The following is a 17,550-nucleotide window of genomic DNA, read 5'->3' as shown; positions in this document are numbered from 1 at the left end:
GATCCATGCGGTGGAGAGAAGAATATGAATTTTGTAGCTGTTGGATAAATGTTTGGTAAAATATCTATTAGGTCCATTTGGTCTGTAGTAAAGATTAAGTCTGGTGATTTTTATTGATTTTTTGTCTGGATGATCTGTCCAGTGCTAAAAGTGGCATGTCAAAGACTGCAGCTATTACTGTATTTGGGTTTATGTCTCTCTTTAGCTTCAGTAATATTTGCTCTATATATCTGGATACATGAGCATATATAGTGACAGAAAGGTAAAGAAAAAAATTAAATGCATATTATTATTATTTGAGACAGGGTCTCACTCTGTCACCCAGGATGGAGTGCAGTGGTGCAATCTCAGCTCACTGTCATGTCTGCCTCCCAGGTTCAAGAGATTCTCCCACCTCAGCCTCCTGAGTAGCTGGGACTATAGGAGCGCACAACCATGCCTGGGTAATTTATTTGTATTTTTAGTAGAGACAGGGTTTTGCCATGTTGAAGAGGCTGGTCTCAAATATATAAATGTATAGTATATGTTTATCTGGGTGGTCCAGTGTTGGGTGCATATATATTTACAAATGTTACAACCTCTGTTGTAGCCTCTGGCTGACTTAACCCCTTTTTCATGATATAATGACATTCTTTGTCTCTTTTAATGGTTTTTGTCTTGAAATCTATTTTGTCTGATGTAGGTATAGCTATTCCTGCTCTTTTTGCTTTGCATTTGCATAGAATATCTTTTTCCATGACTTTATTTTTAGTCTATGTGTGTTCAATTCTGCTATTAAGAGATACTGATATATTCTTCAGTCTGGTAACTGCATTTTTCAACTTTAAAAATGTCTGCTTGCATCCTTTTAATTATTACAATTTTTGTTAAATTTATCTGATATGATTCTGAATTCATTCTCTGTGTTATCTTAAATTTCCTTCCATTTCCTCATAACAATTTTTTTTTTTTTTTTTTTTTTTTAGACAGAGTCTCGCTCTGTCACCCAGGCTGGAGCGCAGTGTTGGGATATTGGCTCACTGCAACCTCCACCTTCTGGGTTCAAGCAATTCTCATGCTTCAGCCTCCTGAGCAGCACGGATTACATGCACGTTGCCACCATATCCAGCTAATTTTTGTATTTTTAGTAGAGACGGGGTTTCTCCATGTTTGCCAGGCTGGTCTCAAACTCCTGACCTTAGGTGATTCACCCACCTCAGCCTCCGAAAGTGCTGGAATTACAAATGTGAGCCACCGCACTCAGCCCAAACCAGCTATTTTGAATGATCTGTCTGAAAGTTCGCATATATCTATCTCTCCAGGATTGGTCCCTGGTGTCTTATTTATTGATGTCTGTTGGGTCAGGTCATGTTTTCCTGGATGGTCTTGATGCTTGCAGATGTTTGTTGGGGTCTTGGTATTGAAAAATTAGGTACTTATTGTAGCTGTACTCAGAGCTTGTTTGTATCTACCCTTCTTGGGAAGGTTTTCCAATTATTCAAAAGGACCTGGGTGTTGTGATCTAAGTTTTTAGTCACTGCAGTCAAATATGCATTAAGGTACCCCAAGCTCAGTAACACTGTGGTTCTTGCAGACTGATAGAGGAACCACCTTGGTGATCTTGGGTAAGAACTGGAAGAATTAGCTGGATTACCAGGCAGAGATTCTTGTTCTCTTCCCTTTTTTTCTCCCAAACAACCAGAGTCTCTTTCTCTGTGCTGAGCTGCCTAGTGCTGGGGGGAGGAGAGTCACAAGCACCCCTGTGGCTCCCCCACTACTACTGGGACTGTACTGAGTACTGAATTAGACCTGAAGCCAGCACAGCACTGACTCTCTCCCAAGGCCCACTGTAACCACTACTTGGCAACTGTCCATGTTTGCTCAAGGCCCCTGGACTCTACAATCAGCAGATGACAAAGCCATACAGGGCAGTGAGTTTCCTCTGGCCCAAGGTGATACAGTGATGCCAGGGCTTGGAGTTGGAAACCTCAGAAATCTACCTGGTGCTCTGTTCTACTGCAGATTTGCTGGTACCAAAACCACAAGAAAAGGTCCTTTCCACTCTTCCCTTCTCTAGCCCCAGGCTGAGAATCCCTCCCTATGCCCACCACCACAACAGGCCCATAGGGAATACTGCCAGGCCGTCACCGATGTTTACATTAGGACCAAGGGCTCTTCAACTCAGCTTGTGGTAAATGCTGCCAGGCCTGGAACTTACCCTTCAGGGCAGTGGGCTCCCCTCTAACACAAGGTAGGTCCAGAAATGCCATCCAAGAGCCAAGGCCTGGAACTGAGTATCCCTAGACCCTCTTTAGTCCCTTTCCCTGTTGTTGCTATACTAGTACCTAAGTTACAAAGTCCCCTTTATTCTTGCCTCTCTTTCTTGTAAGCAGAAGACTCTCCTCGTAGTCGCCACAGCTGTGAATGTCTAGGTCACACCTGAAGCCAGCATGTCTCCGAGTCTTACCCAAGGCCCACAGTGTGTCCTACCTGGTTACCCTGCTGATTATTCAGGGCTCATCGGCTTGTTAGGTAAGCAGATGATGGGTCCTGCCAGGACTAGGTCCCTTCCTTCCGTGCAGCAGCTTCTGGCCAAGGATGTGTCTAGAAATGCCTGGGAACTGGGGCATGGAACGAAGTCTTCATGGCTCTGCTCAGTGCCTTATATTACTGTAATTGAGTTGGTATCCAAGTTGTAAAACAAAGTCCTCTTTCCTCTTTCCTCAAGCAGAAGGAAAGGGTGTCTTTTGGAGCTGCAAGCTGTGTTGTCTGGGTTTAAGGGAGGATTGGCACAACAACTCCTTTAGCTGTCTTGGCTGGTGTGTCACTGTGTCATGTGCCCCCAAGTCCACTGGCTCCAAGCTCAGTACAGCACTAGGACCTGACTAGGAGTATAGTACTTGTGGCCTAGACAGCCTTTCAAATTGATGTAGGACCCCAGAGCACTTTAGCCCATGGTGGCAAGTGCTTGCCAAAACTCAGATTCTGTCTGCTGGGGTTGGAACTTCTCCTTTGGCTAGGATGCGTCTAAATGCTCCCTCTGTGGGCAACAGCTGAGTTGCCTGGTTTTGGCAACACTGAGCTCCAGTGCAATTCAGAGCAACTGCTAGGCTCTCCCTCCTTGATATGCAAAGATTCTCTCTCTGTGCCATGTGGCTGCCACTGAGGATAAGGAAGAAGTGGTGTGGGCAGTTCAAGGCTGTCTTTCCTATGCTCTTCACTGTCTCTTTCACAGTATGATGTTAAAATCAGGTATTGTGATTGCTCACCTGTTTTTTTTTTTTTTTTTTTTTCATTCCTATGAAGGTGCTTTCTTATGTAGATAGTTGTTCCACTTGGTGTTCCTGCAGGGAGATCCATCAGCGGAGAATTGTATTCGGCCATCTTGCTCTGCTTCCTCAGGTCAAATCATAAATGTTCTTATTGCCATTTGGAATGATGAATCCTTTTCATGGGGTTTTCCATTTACTTTGCCGAGATCCATTAAAGGACTCACTATCTATGGCAGCTATAGCCTCACAAAGTGTATTTCTTAAATAATAAGACTTGGAAGTTGAAATTATTCCTTGATCCATGGGTTACAGGATAGATATTGTGTCAGCAGGCATGAAAACAACATTAATCTTGTACATCTCCATCAGATATCCAGGGTAACTATGTGCATTATCAAGAGGCAGTCGTACTTTGAAAGAAAGCTTTTTTTTTGAGCAGTGGGTCTCAAAAGTGGGCTTAAAATATCTGTAAAAACTGCACTGTAAACACATATGGTGCCATCTAGGTTTTGTTGTTCTGTTTATAGAACACAGGCAGAGTAGTTTTGGCATAATTCTTCAAGGCCTTAGGATTTTCAGAATGGTGAATGAACACTGACTTTAAGTCACCAGCTCCATTGGCTCCTAAAAAGAGAGTCAGCCTTTTCTCTGAAGCTTTTGAGCCAGGCATTGACTTCTTTTAAGCTATAAAAGTTCTCAATGGTGTCTTCTTCCAATATGGGGCTGTTTCATCTACATGTAAAATCTCTTGTTTTGTGTAGTCACCTCCATCAATGATCTTAGCTAGATCGTCTGCATAACCTACTGCAGCTTCTACATCAGCACCTGCTGCTTCACCTTGCACTTTTATGTTATGGAGATGGTTTCTTTCCTTAAAATTCATGAACCAACCTCTGTCTGCTTCCAACTTTTCTTCCAATCTCTCAGCCTTCACAGAGAATTACGGTCTTGTTCCGGATTAGGCTTCAGCTTAAGGGAATGTTGTGGCTGGTTTGATCTTTTATTCAGAACACTCAGATTTTCTGTGTATCAGCAATAAGGATGTTTTGCTTTCTTTTCATTCATGCACTTACTATAGTATCACTTTTAATTTCCTTTTAGAACTTTTCCTTTGCATTCACAACCTGACTGGCACAAGAGGCCTAGTTTTTGGCCTGTTCCAGCTTTTGACATGTCTTCCTCACTAAGCTTAATCATATCTAGCCTTGGACTTAAAGTGAGAGACACGAGATTCTTTTCAATGGAACACTTAGAGGCCACTGTATAGTTATTGATTGGCCTAGTTTCAATATTGTTGTGTTTCAGCAAATAAGGAGGCCAGAGGAAAAGGAGAGAGATTGGGAACATCGCTGGTGAAGCAGTCGGAACACATGCTACATTTATCAGTTAAGCTTGCTGACATCTATGGGCACAGTGTGTGGTGCCACCAATTAAAAAGATCACACTAATTGCAGACAACCGTAACAAAGATAAGAGTAAAGAAAAGATTTGGATTATTGTGAGAATTACCAAAATTATGCTGTTGGAAAAACGGTGCTGGTGGACTTGTTCTATGCAATGTTGCCACAACCTTCAATTTGTAGGAAAAAAAAAATGGCAGTGCAAGGTGGCTCACATCTGTAATCCCAGCACTTTGGGAGGCCAAGGCGGGTGGATCAGGAGGTCAGGAGTTCAAGACCACCCTGGCCAAGATGGTGAAACCCTGCCTCTACTAAAAATACAAAAAGTAGCCAGCCGGGCATGGTGGAGGGTGCCTGTAATCCCAGATACTTGGGAGGCTGAGGCAGAGAACTGCTTGAACCTGGGAGGTGGAGGCTGTAGTGAGCCAGGAGCACACCACTACACTCCAGCCTGGGTGACAGAGTAAGGCTCTGACAAAAAAAAAAACAAAAACAAACAAAATCCCCACATAGTGTCTGTGGAACACACTGAAGCAAAGTGTAATAAAATGAGGTTTGCCCATACTTCATTTACTTCCACATAAGTTGATAAATTGCTAAGTTCTTCTGACAAAGTACGATTGCTTGCAGAATCTCTGCCATCTACTTATCATTTTATTGATTAAACAATTTTTTATCCTAAACTGAAATTTAATCACTGCATTGATCTTCTTAACTTTAGACTGACTTCATAAACCTCTAACTCATCCTTTCTTTTTGTCCTGAATTGCTGATCACACGGACAAAATATTTTTAAAAACAGACACCTAAATTTAACTTTCATTTTCAAACACTATAGAGTTGCTACGTTCCGTGATCTCTACTTATAATGCAATAGCTGAGAAGATCTATCGCTGTTACTACCAAATTTAAAATAATACACTGAACACATTTTCTGCAGGATCAGACTTTCTTTTTAAGTTACTAAAAACAGATTATGTACCCTGTCTTTTAGAGGAATGATTTAAGGAAAAAAATTTCATATAGTAACATTTGAATGAGTTGACATTAGTTTTTACAATACTTTGACCAATTACCAGTTTTGCAATTTGTACAACCAGCTGTTGTTTTTAGATTCCAGCTAGTTTTGTGTATAAATAGAGTATTTTATGTGCCTTTTCCCTCCCTTTATGTGTCGTTACACGGTAGAAAGGTTTCCAAAGGCAATGGCAATTAGCGGTGCTGTCTGAGGCTAACTTCCCAAGCAATTTAGGCAAACAAGATTTTAGCCTGAATTTTCCAGGTAATTGCCTTGTTTTGCTGCTAAGGGCAGTTTGGGGAAGAGTAGCAGGACTAGACTAAAATACATTTTTTAAATCTGCACACTCAATAGCAGCGTGTGTCTGTAACCATCATGTATTTTGGGAGATGAACAATGATGCCCCATGGCAACGATATTTGGCTGAAAGATCAAACCACCTAGGTGAATTAAATATGCAGCATTTCTGCTAATACTCCTAAACATATTCAATTGTTAAACCACTGGAAAGATTTTCCACTTTTCACTCCAATTTCTACCCCCACCCCCCAACTAGAGCATCATATTTGTATACGGATTTTTTTTTAAAAAGTATAACAACACCAGCACCAAAACCCCACTGTTTCAGACACACAGTATACCAACTCATTAAACGAGTCAGTGTGACAAAAAGAAAGCCTGTAGATTCAGGCAACCCAGGTATTTACTAACTTTGAAAAGTTATCAAACTTCCAGAAGCCTCAGTTTTCTAATCTGAAAAGAGGCAACAATATATGTTTTCATGAGCTTGTGCTCATGCCAACTGAGAAAACACCAGTACAGTCACAACCCCTAATAAATATGGCCATTCCTGCTTTGCAGAAGTTTTCTTTAATAATATTTATTTATTTATTTATTAGAGACAGGGTCTCACTCTGTTAGGATGGATGTAATGGTGAGATCATAGCTCACTGCAGCCTCAAACTCCTAAGTGATCCTCCTGCCTCAGCCTCCCCAGTAGCTAGGACTACAGGCAAGCACCACCACTCTGGTTAATTTTTAGATTTCTTCAGATATGAGGTGTTGCTGTGTTGCTAAGGCTGATCTCGAACTTCTGGTCTCAAATGATCTGCTTGCCTTGGTGTCCCAAAGTGCTGGGATTACGGGCATGATCCACCAGACCCGGCTTAATTATTTTTAATAAATTTATAATCACAGGTTTAAAATGTACTTTTTAATTTTTGTAAACATTGCACACTTCTGAATGTAATGTCTCAAGATAGTACTTACTCACTTTACATATATGATGTAAAATATACTACCTTTTAATTTTCCTAAGTCTGCCTTTTTTAAGTTTCAAATAATATCCTTAGATTTTATAATTGAAGAAAAAATTCTTATAGCCACACTTTTCATGATTTCATGATTTCTAGACCTCTTTAACAATTACCATCTCTTAAATGCTTGGGACTTCTTTGCCAAAGTGAGGCAGAAATCTTCTGATTAAAACCCAGGTCATTTAAGTATATGCAAAATTTTAATATAATTACCCTAGAACAATAATTTGCAAGTGATGGGGAACTCAAGGACATATTTAATTGGAAAGAAAAACATTTTTTAAAGGTGCTTTTGATATGATCAGCCTATTGCTCAGCAGAGAACCACTGTTTGGGTACTTCACTTGGCTACAAAGATGCAGAAATCTTACAGCCACTGAATTGTGTTGGTCTTTGTGAGCTCATACTGCAGGGAGCAGTCTGTATTAGCTACTGACTTGCTTCCAAGTACCATTTGAGGTGTGGATCAAATTCTTTGTTTATTTTTGAGATGAAGAAGTCTCGCTCTTGTCCCCCAGGCTGGAGTGCAATGGTATGATCCTGGCTCACCGCAACCTCTGCCTCCTGGGTTCAAGCAATTCTCCTGCCTCAGTCTCCTGAGTAGCTGAGATTACAGGCACCTGCTAACATGTCCGGTTAATTTTTGTATTTTTAGTAGTGACAGGGTTTCACCATGTTGGCCAGGCTGGTCTCAAACTCCTAACCTTAGGTGATCCACCAGCCCCCACCTCCCAAAGTGCTGGGATTACAAGTTTGAGCCAGGGAGCCTGGCTTGATCATATTCTTTAAGTAGTTAGAGCCCTGAGTAATTTAAAAATTTTATGTCTCTATGCAGTCACTGAGATAAGCTATTTTTCCCCCTTTCCTTGCATAATGGTCTAGAGGGCAGGGTGTGTTCCTCTGAGGGTCACTGTCTGCAGATTTTTCAAGCTGTTGATCCTTTTTTTTTTCTTCTATTAGACTGGATTCTTCTGGTAGAATGACTCCCCAGTGTGAATGCTTTAAAAAGATGACTTTATTGCTCTTGACTCAGCTTTTAAATATCTTTTAATGCAATTTAAATTTTCATTTGCTTCCTCAAAGTAATGCATAAACTAGTCTACAATGTTACCAACTGTAATAAATCAGCAATACAAGGTTTACCAGAGTTGCCTGTAAGGACAGGCAACTTATGTCATATACTAAGATCTTGTATCTGCATGTAGATAACCTAGGGGTTTGACTGGATTATGGCCCCAGAGACATTCTTCCAGCAGAGGCACACAGATAGGTGGCGGTAAACATCTCCGTTCAGTGATTTACCTTGCAACGCATTTGTTCTGCATGGAGATCTTCATGGTGATCCGGTAAAGACTGGGAAAGCTTCTTTTTGAAAGTTCGTAGTTTCTCCAGGGAATCTGCGATTCCTTTCTCACATTTTTCCCAGTCCTATCACGGGGGGAAAAAAAAATAGCATGGACATTTTTTTTTGATGTAGGAAATTGGAGGAAAAAAGAAAAAAAAAAGAAACCCTCCTTCATTCCCAGAGAAAATGAAAGTTACACTGATGGCAGAGAGCGGCGGCTCATGCCTATAATCCCAGCACTTTGGGAGGCCAAGTCAGGTGGATCACCTGAGGTCAGGAGTTTGTAAACAGCATGGCCAACATGGTGATACCTTGTCTCTACTAAAAACGCACAAATTAGCCAGGCATTGTGACAGGTGCCTATGATCCTAGCTACTCAGGAGGCTGAGGCAGGAGAATTGCTTGAACCTGGGAGGCAGAGGTTTCAGTGAGCCGCGATCATACCACTGCACTCCAACCTGGGTGAGAGAGCAAGACTCCATCTCAAAAAATAAAAAAAAAGAAAGTTACATTGATGAACAATATGAAGGTACACCCACAGCCACTGCCAGGGGAGGCAGCACACTGTTGCCATCAGAACAGCTGAATTCAAAACTGACTCTGTTACTTACCTGTGTGGCTTTAAGCACATAATGCTCTGTTTCCATTTTCTCCTTGAAAATAGAAAAAATACAAACTCTCCACATTTATTGGAGGCCAAAGGAAGCAATGGGTATCAAGGCATCAAGCACAATTACCAAAATATTATGGGTACCAAAAATGTTATCTAAATCCAAATCTATCTGCAGAGGTAGGACTATCATCTCAGTACCTTGTCTCTTTCTTAACCCCATTCACAATTGCACCCAATGTCCACTCTCTTCTAAATGTACCACGAGGGATTAAAAAAAAGAGGATATGGAATCTCTTACAGAAAGAGTAACACACACTACAAAAGCATGGCATTTTTGACTGGCTTTATCTTGTCAATTCTGAAACATATGTAGCAAAGGATTAAATGTGTAATACATTAAAAACCCATATAAATTAAGATGTAGAATAAGAGCGATAATGCATAATTTAAGAAATCTATATCTAAAATACCAAGCAGTGATAAGTGCTCTGGAGAGGAATATGGCAGGGCAGGTGGTAGAGATTGGCAGTATAGAATGAGGTAGATCTCTATGTACTGACAAAAGGAAACATCTATTGTGTGGTTATGTTTTGAAAGATTACACAGCAAGCTGGTTTAATGACGGTTAAACAATTAGGTGCGGTGGTACATGCCTGTAATCCCAGTTACTCGAGAGGCTGACGCATAAGAATCGCTTGAACCCAGGAGGTGGAGGCGGCAGTGAGCCAAGACTGCACCACAGCACTCCAGCCTGGGTGACAGAGTAAGACTCTTGTCTCAAAACACACACACACAAAAGAAGACAGGAGAATTTGGATGGTAGGGTAAGGGAAATTTCATTTTTTACTCTTCATATTTCAATTATTACCTAATTTTGAAAAATCAGACACATGTAATTTTTTTGTAATAAAAGAGTAGAATGTTTTTAAATGACAGAAACAACAGTGGAGCTTTATTTTTTTTATAGCACGTTATCTACACATTATCTCAAATCCGGTGTCTTAGTGCCAGTGAAAATTAAATTTGACTAACCAAGTCTCCTTCGTTTTGTTCAACACTGTCCATTTGTCACACTGTCCAATCCAGGCCTTCCTGCTACCCACTCATCTCCCCAGTGGCTACTCCCTACACCATGAACTACAGAATTCCAAAGTCAGACAATGAGAATCACGGTTAGAATCCTTTTTAGTAGTCAATATGGAGTCAAATCGCATTTCATCTTCCATCACAAAATAACTTTCATTATCAACAGTCTTTTCTTACCTGGACTCTTCCTACTTCTGACACCTTAGTTGTAGCATAACAACCCACTGGTGTTATTACCACGACTAATTTCTGGAAGCAGTATTGAGTAAAGTGTCTCCTTAATATGTCTTTATCAAAAAATGAACTGAGAGTTTGACACAAGTCTCATTTCTCTTTAAAATTCCTTCATCGAACTTCTTAGAGTGCATAGCCACATTCCCTCTTCCCAGTTACCAGAAAAAAAAAATCATTAAAAAAAATTTGTCCATCAGGGACAGATTTGTTCAAATTCTCCTTTATTTTAAAATATCTTTGTTTCCTCAGGCTACAGTTAGCTCATCAATGCTAACCATAGTGAGGGTAGACAAAAAGATTCTCTTTCTGCTTAAACAATATTCTCAATAAAACTATCAAACACCCTGAAATCTATCAGCATGCAATTGATAAAAGTTTATTGATCTAAAAGAGATAAGTTCATGACAGGCACTGTAGCTCACACCTGTAATCCCAGCACTTTGGGAGGCTGAGGTGGGCAGATCACTTGAGGCCAGGAGTCAGGACCAGCCTGGCCAACATAGCGAAAACTCACTTCTACTAAAAATAAAAAATAAGCTAGGTGCGGTGGTACATGCCTGTAATCCCAGCAGCTTGAGAGGCTGATGCACAAGAATCGCTTGAACCCAGGAGGTGGAGGCGGCAGTGAGCCAAGATTGTACCACAACACTCCAGCCTGGGTAACAGAGTAAGATTCTGTCTCAGAAAACAAACAAACAAAAATCAGCTTCTTACTTTTCATAACAAAATTAAGCGATGATAGTGAAGAAGGTGAACATAGAGGGCATGGAATTATAATGCCTATTTTTGGCATACTTACTAAGAGTATTAAAAGCTAAATATAGATAAGTATTAAAGCTGTGGTGAAAAATACACTAAAAATGAGGCTATAGAAACACTGAAATTTAGATTTATAAATTCCTTCTTAGGGAAACAGGATGTAGTGTGAAGAGTCAAAATAAAATAAACTTTAACAAGAAGAGAAGAAGAATTCCTCTTTCCAAGGATGACTTAGATTCTGAATCTATAACCAAGTTCTTTTACAACATGAATTATAAGAAAATAAGTTAATGTCATGGGCCTGCAAATATCTTCTAAAGTGGATGCTTTATATACCAACAAACAGACAGATAAGCAAAGCAAATGGAGTGGCTTACACATCATGCCTTATTAAGCCTTGGAAACATCTCCAAAAATCACAACACAAATTAAAAAAGAAATGATTAACGTGTTCTCTACAGGATGAGTTACAATGTTTTAAATCCCTTCCTAAAAGCAAAAGGAAGAAAAAGAACCCATCATATTACATTACTGATGAATTGTGCTTTGTGTAAATAATAGTTCTTTATAGCTGTTCAGTGGCATTTTTGATGGATTGCTTCCTTCACAGAAGACAACATATTATTAAATAAAATTCCAAAGAATAAATCCAATGGTGATGCACACTTTAAGCATTAAAAAAAGCAAAATCTGTTCTACTAACTTTAGAGTCATTATCTTTGATCCAAACATGTGATAGGCTAAATTTATTAGATACCATCATTCAAGCGTTGGTGATTATCAACATATATAGGACCATAGCATTTAGCTGCCTTTACATTTAAAGATCATCATAACACCAACCACAGTAATTACTATCATTCATTTAGTGCTCACTATGAGCCAGGTAAGGTACCACATGATTCACTATCATTATTTCATTAAATCCTCACAATGGTCACAGGACAAGGTGAAATTATATACCTACTCTACAGATGAGGAAACCTGAGGCTTAGATAGGCTAAGTTAACAGGTCACTTGGTTTACTATGATTTTAACTTGCGATTATCTTATTTTAGAGCGCCTGTCCTTTTTAAAATGCTCATTTAATTATGCATTATACACGCAATTGGACAGTGAGAGAGAAAAGTAGGAGGTCCAGATAAATCTACATTTTCCAAAACTCACTGTGTGATCCAGCAGGGGGCACGTCAAGAGGTAAAGAGGCTTCCTCAAAGCAATCGAGGCTGAATGAACTTCACCAGGTTAAGAAGGACCTGATGTGGTGAATTGAGTACCTGCATCCAACTAAGGGCTTAATACACCTCCTGGAGATTTTAGCTCGTGGCAACTCGCTTAGATCAGCTAAGATAAATCAAGAGTATCTTTCTGGGTTGGTTTTTCCCTTCTATAAAAGAAGAGATATCAATCTTGAAAACCACTTTAGAGTCTCAGATTAGGGAGTGGAACCTATCCTTTGAATTTCTGTATGGATTTATAAAGTCATCACATGGCTAAGCCTTCGCACTGGCCATTAATCAGAATTCACAGCTTAGTCTTATTAGGCTTTACTTTGTTGGGAGATTTTTCTGAAAAATGAAATGCTGAAAATTGGGAAACTTTTCCGGTTTGCACAAGATGAGACAAAGTCTTAAATAAAACACAGAGGATAAAATACTGCAGGGTATTATTTGATGATCTCTGTATTATTTGATTTGCAGAATAACAATGGGAGGAAGTAGTACGATGATTAAAAGTAGTTTTGGTTCTTTTTTTCTAACTGAACTTACTTTCAACAAGAAGGCTAGTTTTTTCTTCTGTTCCTCCAGTCGCATGCTGGCTGACTTCCATTTCTCTTGGATCTCAGTGAGTTCGGCCTGCAAGGCAGCCTCAGCTCCACTGTCCGCCGAGAGAAGAAGTTGCTTACCAGCCTCCACAGTCAGGATGTAGCTGCCTTGCTGCCGCAGGAAAACCTTTTCTTTGAACTGAAAAAAAAAAAAAAAAAAAAAAAAACATAGCTTTTTATTTTCTGATTCTTTCCTTCATTGTTTCCTTCCTATAAGCATTTTTAAATGCCCCTAACTTTGAGCATACATAGCTAGCATGCCCTCCTTCATCCAGCTACCATTTACTGTGGTCGTGCTTTGTGCATGGAGGCACTGGTGAATAAATGAGTGAGAATACAATGGAGACAGGCTTAGTTTCTGTCCGCAAGGTAAATACAATCGATGCAATAAGACAACCACTCTCTAAGATTGATGAACAGGAATACAGAGGAACACCTGATCCAGTAGGGGGCACATCAAGAGGCAGAGAGGCTTCCTCAAAGCAGTCAAGGCTGAATGAACTTCACCAGATTCAGAAGGATCTGGTGCGGTGAAATGAGTATGTTGAGAAGTGGAAGAGAGGACAGCTTCTCACAGAGAAAAGAGGATGGGCACATTCACTTTGTGAGAAAAATATGATAAATTCAGAAAACTGAATGTAGTTTTCAGTGGCTAGAGTGTGGAAGGCATGGGAGACAGTGGCAGGAGTGAGACCAGACAATATCTTGCAGAAATTTGGTTTTTCTTTTTTCTTTCCTTCTTTCTTTTTTTTTTTTTTTTTTTTTTTTTTTGACAGAGCAAATTTCGCTCCGTGGCCCAGGCTGGAATGCTGTGGTGTGATCTTGGCTCACTGCAACCTCTGCCTCCCAGGTTCAAGCAATTCTCCTGCCTCAGCCTACAGAGTAGCTGGGGACTACAGGCACGGACCACCATGCTTGGCTAATTCTTGTAGAGATGGGGTTTCACCATGTTAGCCACGCTGGTCTTGAACTCCTGACCTCGTGATCCAACCGCCTCAGCCTCCCGAAGTGCTGGGATTACAGGCATGATGAAATTTGTTTTTTATACTAAAAGTGACTGGGGTTCACAAAGAATGTTGATGTTTGGATTAAAGTTTTAATAAAAGCACTCAGCAATCAAGTAAAAGTAGAATGGAAGAAGGGTTAGTGTTGGATATACTAAGACAGATTAGGAAACTATTGTCTACCTGGGCTAGAAATCATGAGCACATAACTAAGGCAGTGGCAGCAGGGATGTAGAGTCGGGGAGATTAGATAAGAGGGTGATAGACAAGGAGAAGTATAGCTCTTAAATGATTCTAGGGTTCCTAGGCTAATGACACTTCCTGGATGTGTGATGGAAAAATAATAGTTGGTCCTGAGATCACAGGTTCTGCTGGGACCCACAGGGTACAAGGCATCTGTGATGCCAACAGACATAAATCCAAAATGTGGTTGGATGCATGAGTCAAAAGTTCAGCAGGCTGGCTGGGCACAGTGGCTCACACTTGTAATCCCAGCAAATTGGGAGGCTGAAGAGGGTGGATCACAAAATCAGGAGTTCGAGACCAGCTTGACCAACAAAAATACAAAAATTAGCTGTGTGTGATGGTGCATCCCTATAATCCCAGCTACTTGGGAGGCTGAGGCAGGAGAATCACTTGAACCCGGGAGGCAGAGGTTGTGGTAAGCTGAGATTGCACTACTGCACTCCAATAGAGTGATGGAATGAGTGACAGAGTGAGACTCCATCTCAAAAAAAAAAAAAAAAAGTTCAGTAGGAAAATAGGACCAGAAGATACCAATATGCTCCTTCTCTGCTGGTAGGGGGCAGCTGAAGTCATGTCTGTGAATGAGGGCTCCCAGAGAAATTTGAAGGAGAAAGGAACTAAAGAACAATGACTTTAAAGGAAGAGGAGCCCATTGGATACTCCTGGAAGGACTGACTAGAATGACAGGAGGTAACTGTCTAAGGTGCTAGCAGCCCGAAGGTAAAGGGCAACCTGGAAATGAAGAACTCAAACAGGCCAGGGCTTCCTGCCTTCTTTGGAGTACTTAAGCTACATGTTTAAAGTGCTCAAGAATAAAACGTATGCAAGCAACATGAAGTTTTCCTTTCTTTGCCCTTAGCTTTTCATGCCTGCTAGGATTTAGTGAGCTGCGGGAGGCCATAGAGCCTTTGTGAGAGGCTGGGGCTTACTATCATTTCAGCATTCGATATGGGCTTCATAATTGAATCATTTTGTACATTTCTGTTGACATTTGAGAACAATGTTTGTCCCAGTTGCAATGTCACTCTAGAGTCCTTTTGCAAAACCAAGGCTAAGGTAAAAGTGAGCGGTGGAAATATCTAAGAGGCGTGAGAACACTGTTTTGCATCTTACCTGCACTTCATCAAAGAGAGTCCTTGCTTGTTGCAGTGGTATAGGAACACTTCCGAGACCACTCATGGGGAGGTAGGACACTTCAACCAACCATTTACGAAGCTTTTCTGCCATCTCCCTGTAGCGTTGCCACTGGCGAATCTGGCTGTCAATGATCCCCCGCCTCTGCTGGGCCCTGCGAATCACTCCTTGCCACTGATTACTGAGGAGTGTCAATTTCAGGTTGAATTCATCCCTAGTGCAGAATTATGTGGTTAAAACAACACTTTTATCTTGGATGCAGTTACATAATCGGCCAGTGTATACATTGTCGACAACCCTATTCTATGGTGGTGGTTTTCAAATAATATGCCTTGATCTACTATTGGGTTACTGGGTTTATTGCAATTAATGCTTAAAATTAAACTACCTGTGTTTGCAAATGGTGAATGTTTTCATGTCTCAGCATAGGTTGAAGACAAATCTACAGTGAGGTCATCGTCCTTCACTCTCTCCCTGACAGCATGACAGGGGAGGAGCGGACACCTGCAGATGCAACGGGAAGAGCTGCAAATCTTGGGCAACCCCACAGCAACGTGTGCAGGCTGTGATGGTAATGGCATCTTGTGGGCCACACAGCAGGAAAACGTGTGGAACAAAGCTTATGTAGAACCTTTGTCATCAGTTAGGATCATAAGTCACTTGAATAAAATTACGTAATTTAAAAAGATTTTTAAAAACTGTATTCCATAAACTCTCTCTGTACTCCCTCACAATAAACATCCCCAACCTTTAGCAAATCATTTCACACTTTCATCTAAATTATCTCTTCTACATTGTAGGCTGACTTCACTTCATTCTCAGAAAGATGAAAACGAATTATCATAGTCTGTATAAATGTCATTAATATATTTAGAAATAATAAATTTTACTTAAGATTTCTCAAGTTCAGGCTAAAGAATCTCAGATCTTCTAATATGTTCCTACCTCTCTGTTTTCTAGCTTTAAAAATATATAGGTAGTTCTTTATTAAGTTTTATTTAATATTTAACTTGTGGCTCTAGAACTGGCTAGTAAGGGTTTGTCCCGCATCAAACAGAATTGAGTTTTTATGTAGATTACAGTGTTATTCACACGTAACGTGCAAGTAACATTGCACTTTAATACTAAATACTAAATGCTTGCATTTATCTATTATAATAGTATTGCTTTTCTTCCTCAGATATGCTCTCTTCTTCTCTTGAGGGTAGCATCAACTTTGAATTAGACTTACTATTCTGGACTTGTGTCTTCTTGAAACTTCCTGTTATCCAGAAACACTATAAACTTTGATTTTGTAACAAAATATGCTGTTAGTCCTAAAAACTTATTTAATGACTCAACTTAAACAAAACATGAACAATACACAGTCAATATTAACAAAATGAGTATTAAAAATAAAATATACTATATAAAGCCCCTGCAAGAAATTTTGTATGCCCTCTCATTTTAAAAACAAATCCATATGGGCCAGGTGTGGTGGCTCACACCTGTAATCCCAGCACCCTGGGAGGCTGAGGTGATGGATCACCTGAGGTCAGGAGTTCAAGACCACTCATGGGGAGGTAGTATACTTCCTTTTGTACTTTTAATAGAGAGGGTGAAATTCTGTCTCTATTAAAAATACAAAAATTGCCGGGCATGGTGGTGCATGCCTGTAATCCCAGCTACTCAGGAGGCGGAGGTTGCAGTGAACCAAGATAGGGCCACTTCACTCCAGCCTGGGTGAAAGATTAAAACTCTGTCTCAAAAAAAAAAAAAAGTCCATATGATAGCTACTTAGATTTTGATGATGTCTTCTGTTTTTGAAAGGAAATTCTGATGTATCTAATCAATTGCTGTAGCATTCAAATGTGATGGATTAGGCTCATGATGACACCCTAAAAGTTACAAGCATCTGTCATCTCAGAAAATATGCAACTCCAGGACTTGAGAATACCGTACAGTGTTGCTTTCCCTAGCAGGGAACTATCCAAGACCTCTTAGGGTTCCCCACACTCTCCTGGTACAACCAAGCTGTCCCGAACTACCTGCCAGCATGAAGAATTACTTAAAACATGACATTGTTCCCTGTGCTAAACTTGACGCTCTAAAACACATAACTCATAAATTAACTTTCAGAACACAACACACTTGTAATCTAGGGTCTTCTTATTGTCAGTAGGTTCTAATCTGATATTTTTCCCTTCAACTTTCAAAATTCTTTATCAAGTCTAACCTCCCATTTTTATCTCTTTGGTATATTTTCCCTAAATGTTTTTATTTAAAATTTAATCGATGCTGGCTTGCATGTATTTAATTTTTATTTTACTTAATGACTTA

The 17,550-nt window shown here is 40.2% G+C and overlaps 1 protein-coding gene across 23 annotated transcripts in view; it reads right to left on the bottom strand.

The window, feature by feature from the left end:
- The window catches only part of SYNE1 (spectrin repeat containing nuclear envelope protein 1), a 518,258-nt gene that overhangs the window by 70,346 nt on the left and 430,362 nt on the right, over positions 1 to 17,550 (bottom strand). For all 23 annotated transcript variants that reach the window (XM_074397242.1, XM_074397246.1, XM_074397241.1 and 20 more), the window contains 3 exons: positions 15,211 to 15,445; positions 12,792 to 12,986; positions 8,288 to 8,413 (listed from right to left, as the gene is read on the bottom strand). In XM_074397242.1, coding sequence (XP_074253343.1) covers positions 8,288 to 8,413; positions 12,792 to 12,986; positions 15,211 to 15,445 — 556 coding nt within the window. The remainder of the gene's footprint in view (positions 1 to 8,287; positions 8,414 to 12,791; positions 12,987 to 15,210; positions 15,446 to 17,550) is intronic.

This window comes from Saimiri boliviensis, chromosome 4 (genome assembly GCF_048565385.1).
Source record: "Saimiri boliviensis isolate mSaiBol1 chromosome 4, mSaiBol1.pri, whole genome shotgun sequence".
NCBI lineage: Eukaryota > Metazoa > Chordata > Mammalia > Primates > Cebidae > Saimiri > Saimiri boliviensis.
Note: the sequence above shows the minus strand (reverse complement) of the source record. Positions and strands in the feature narration are given on the sequence as shown.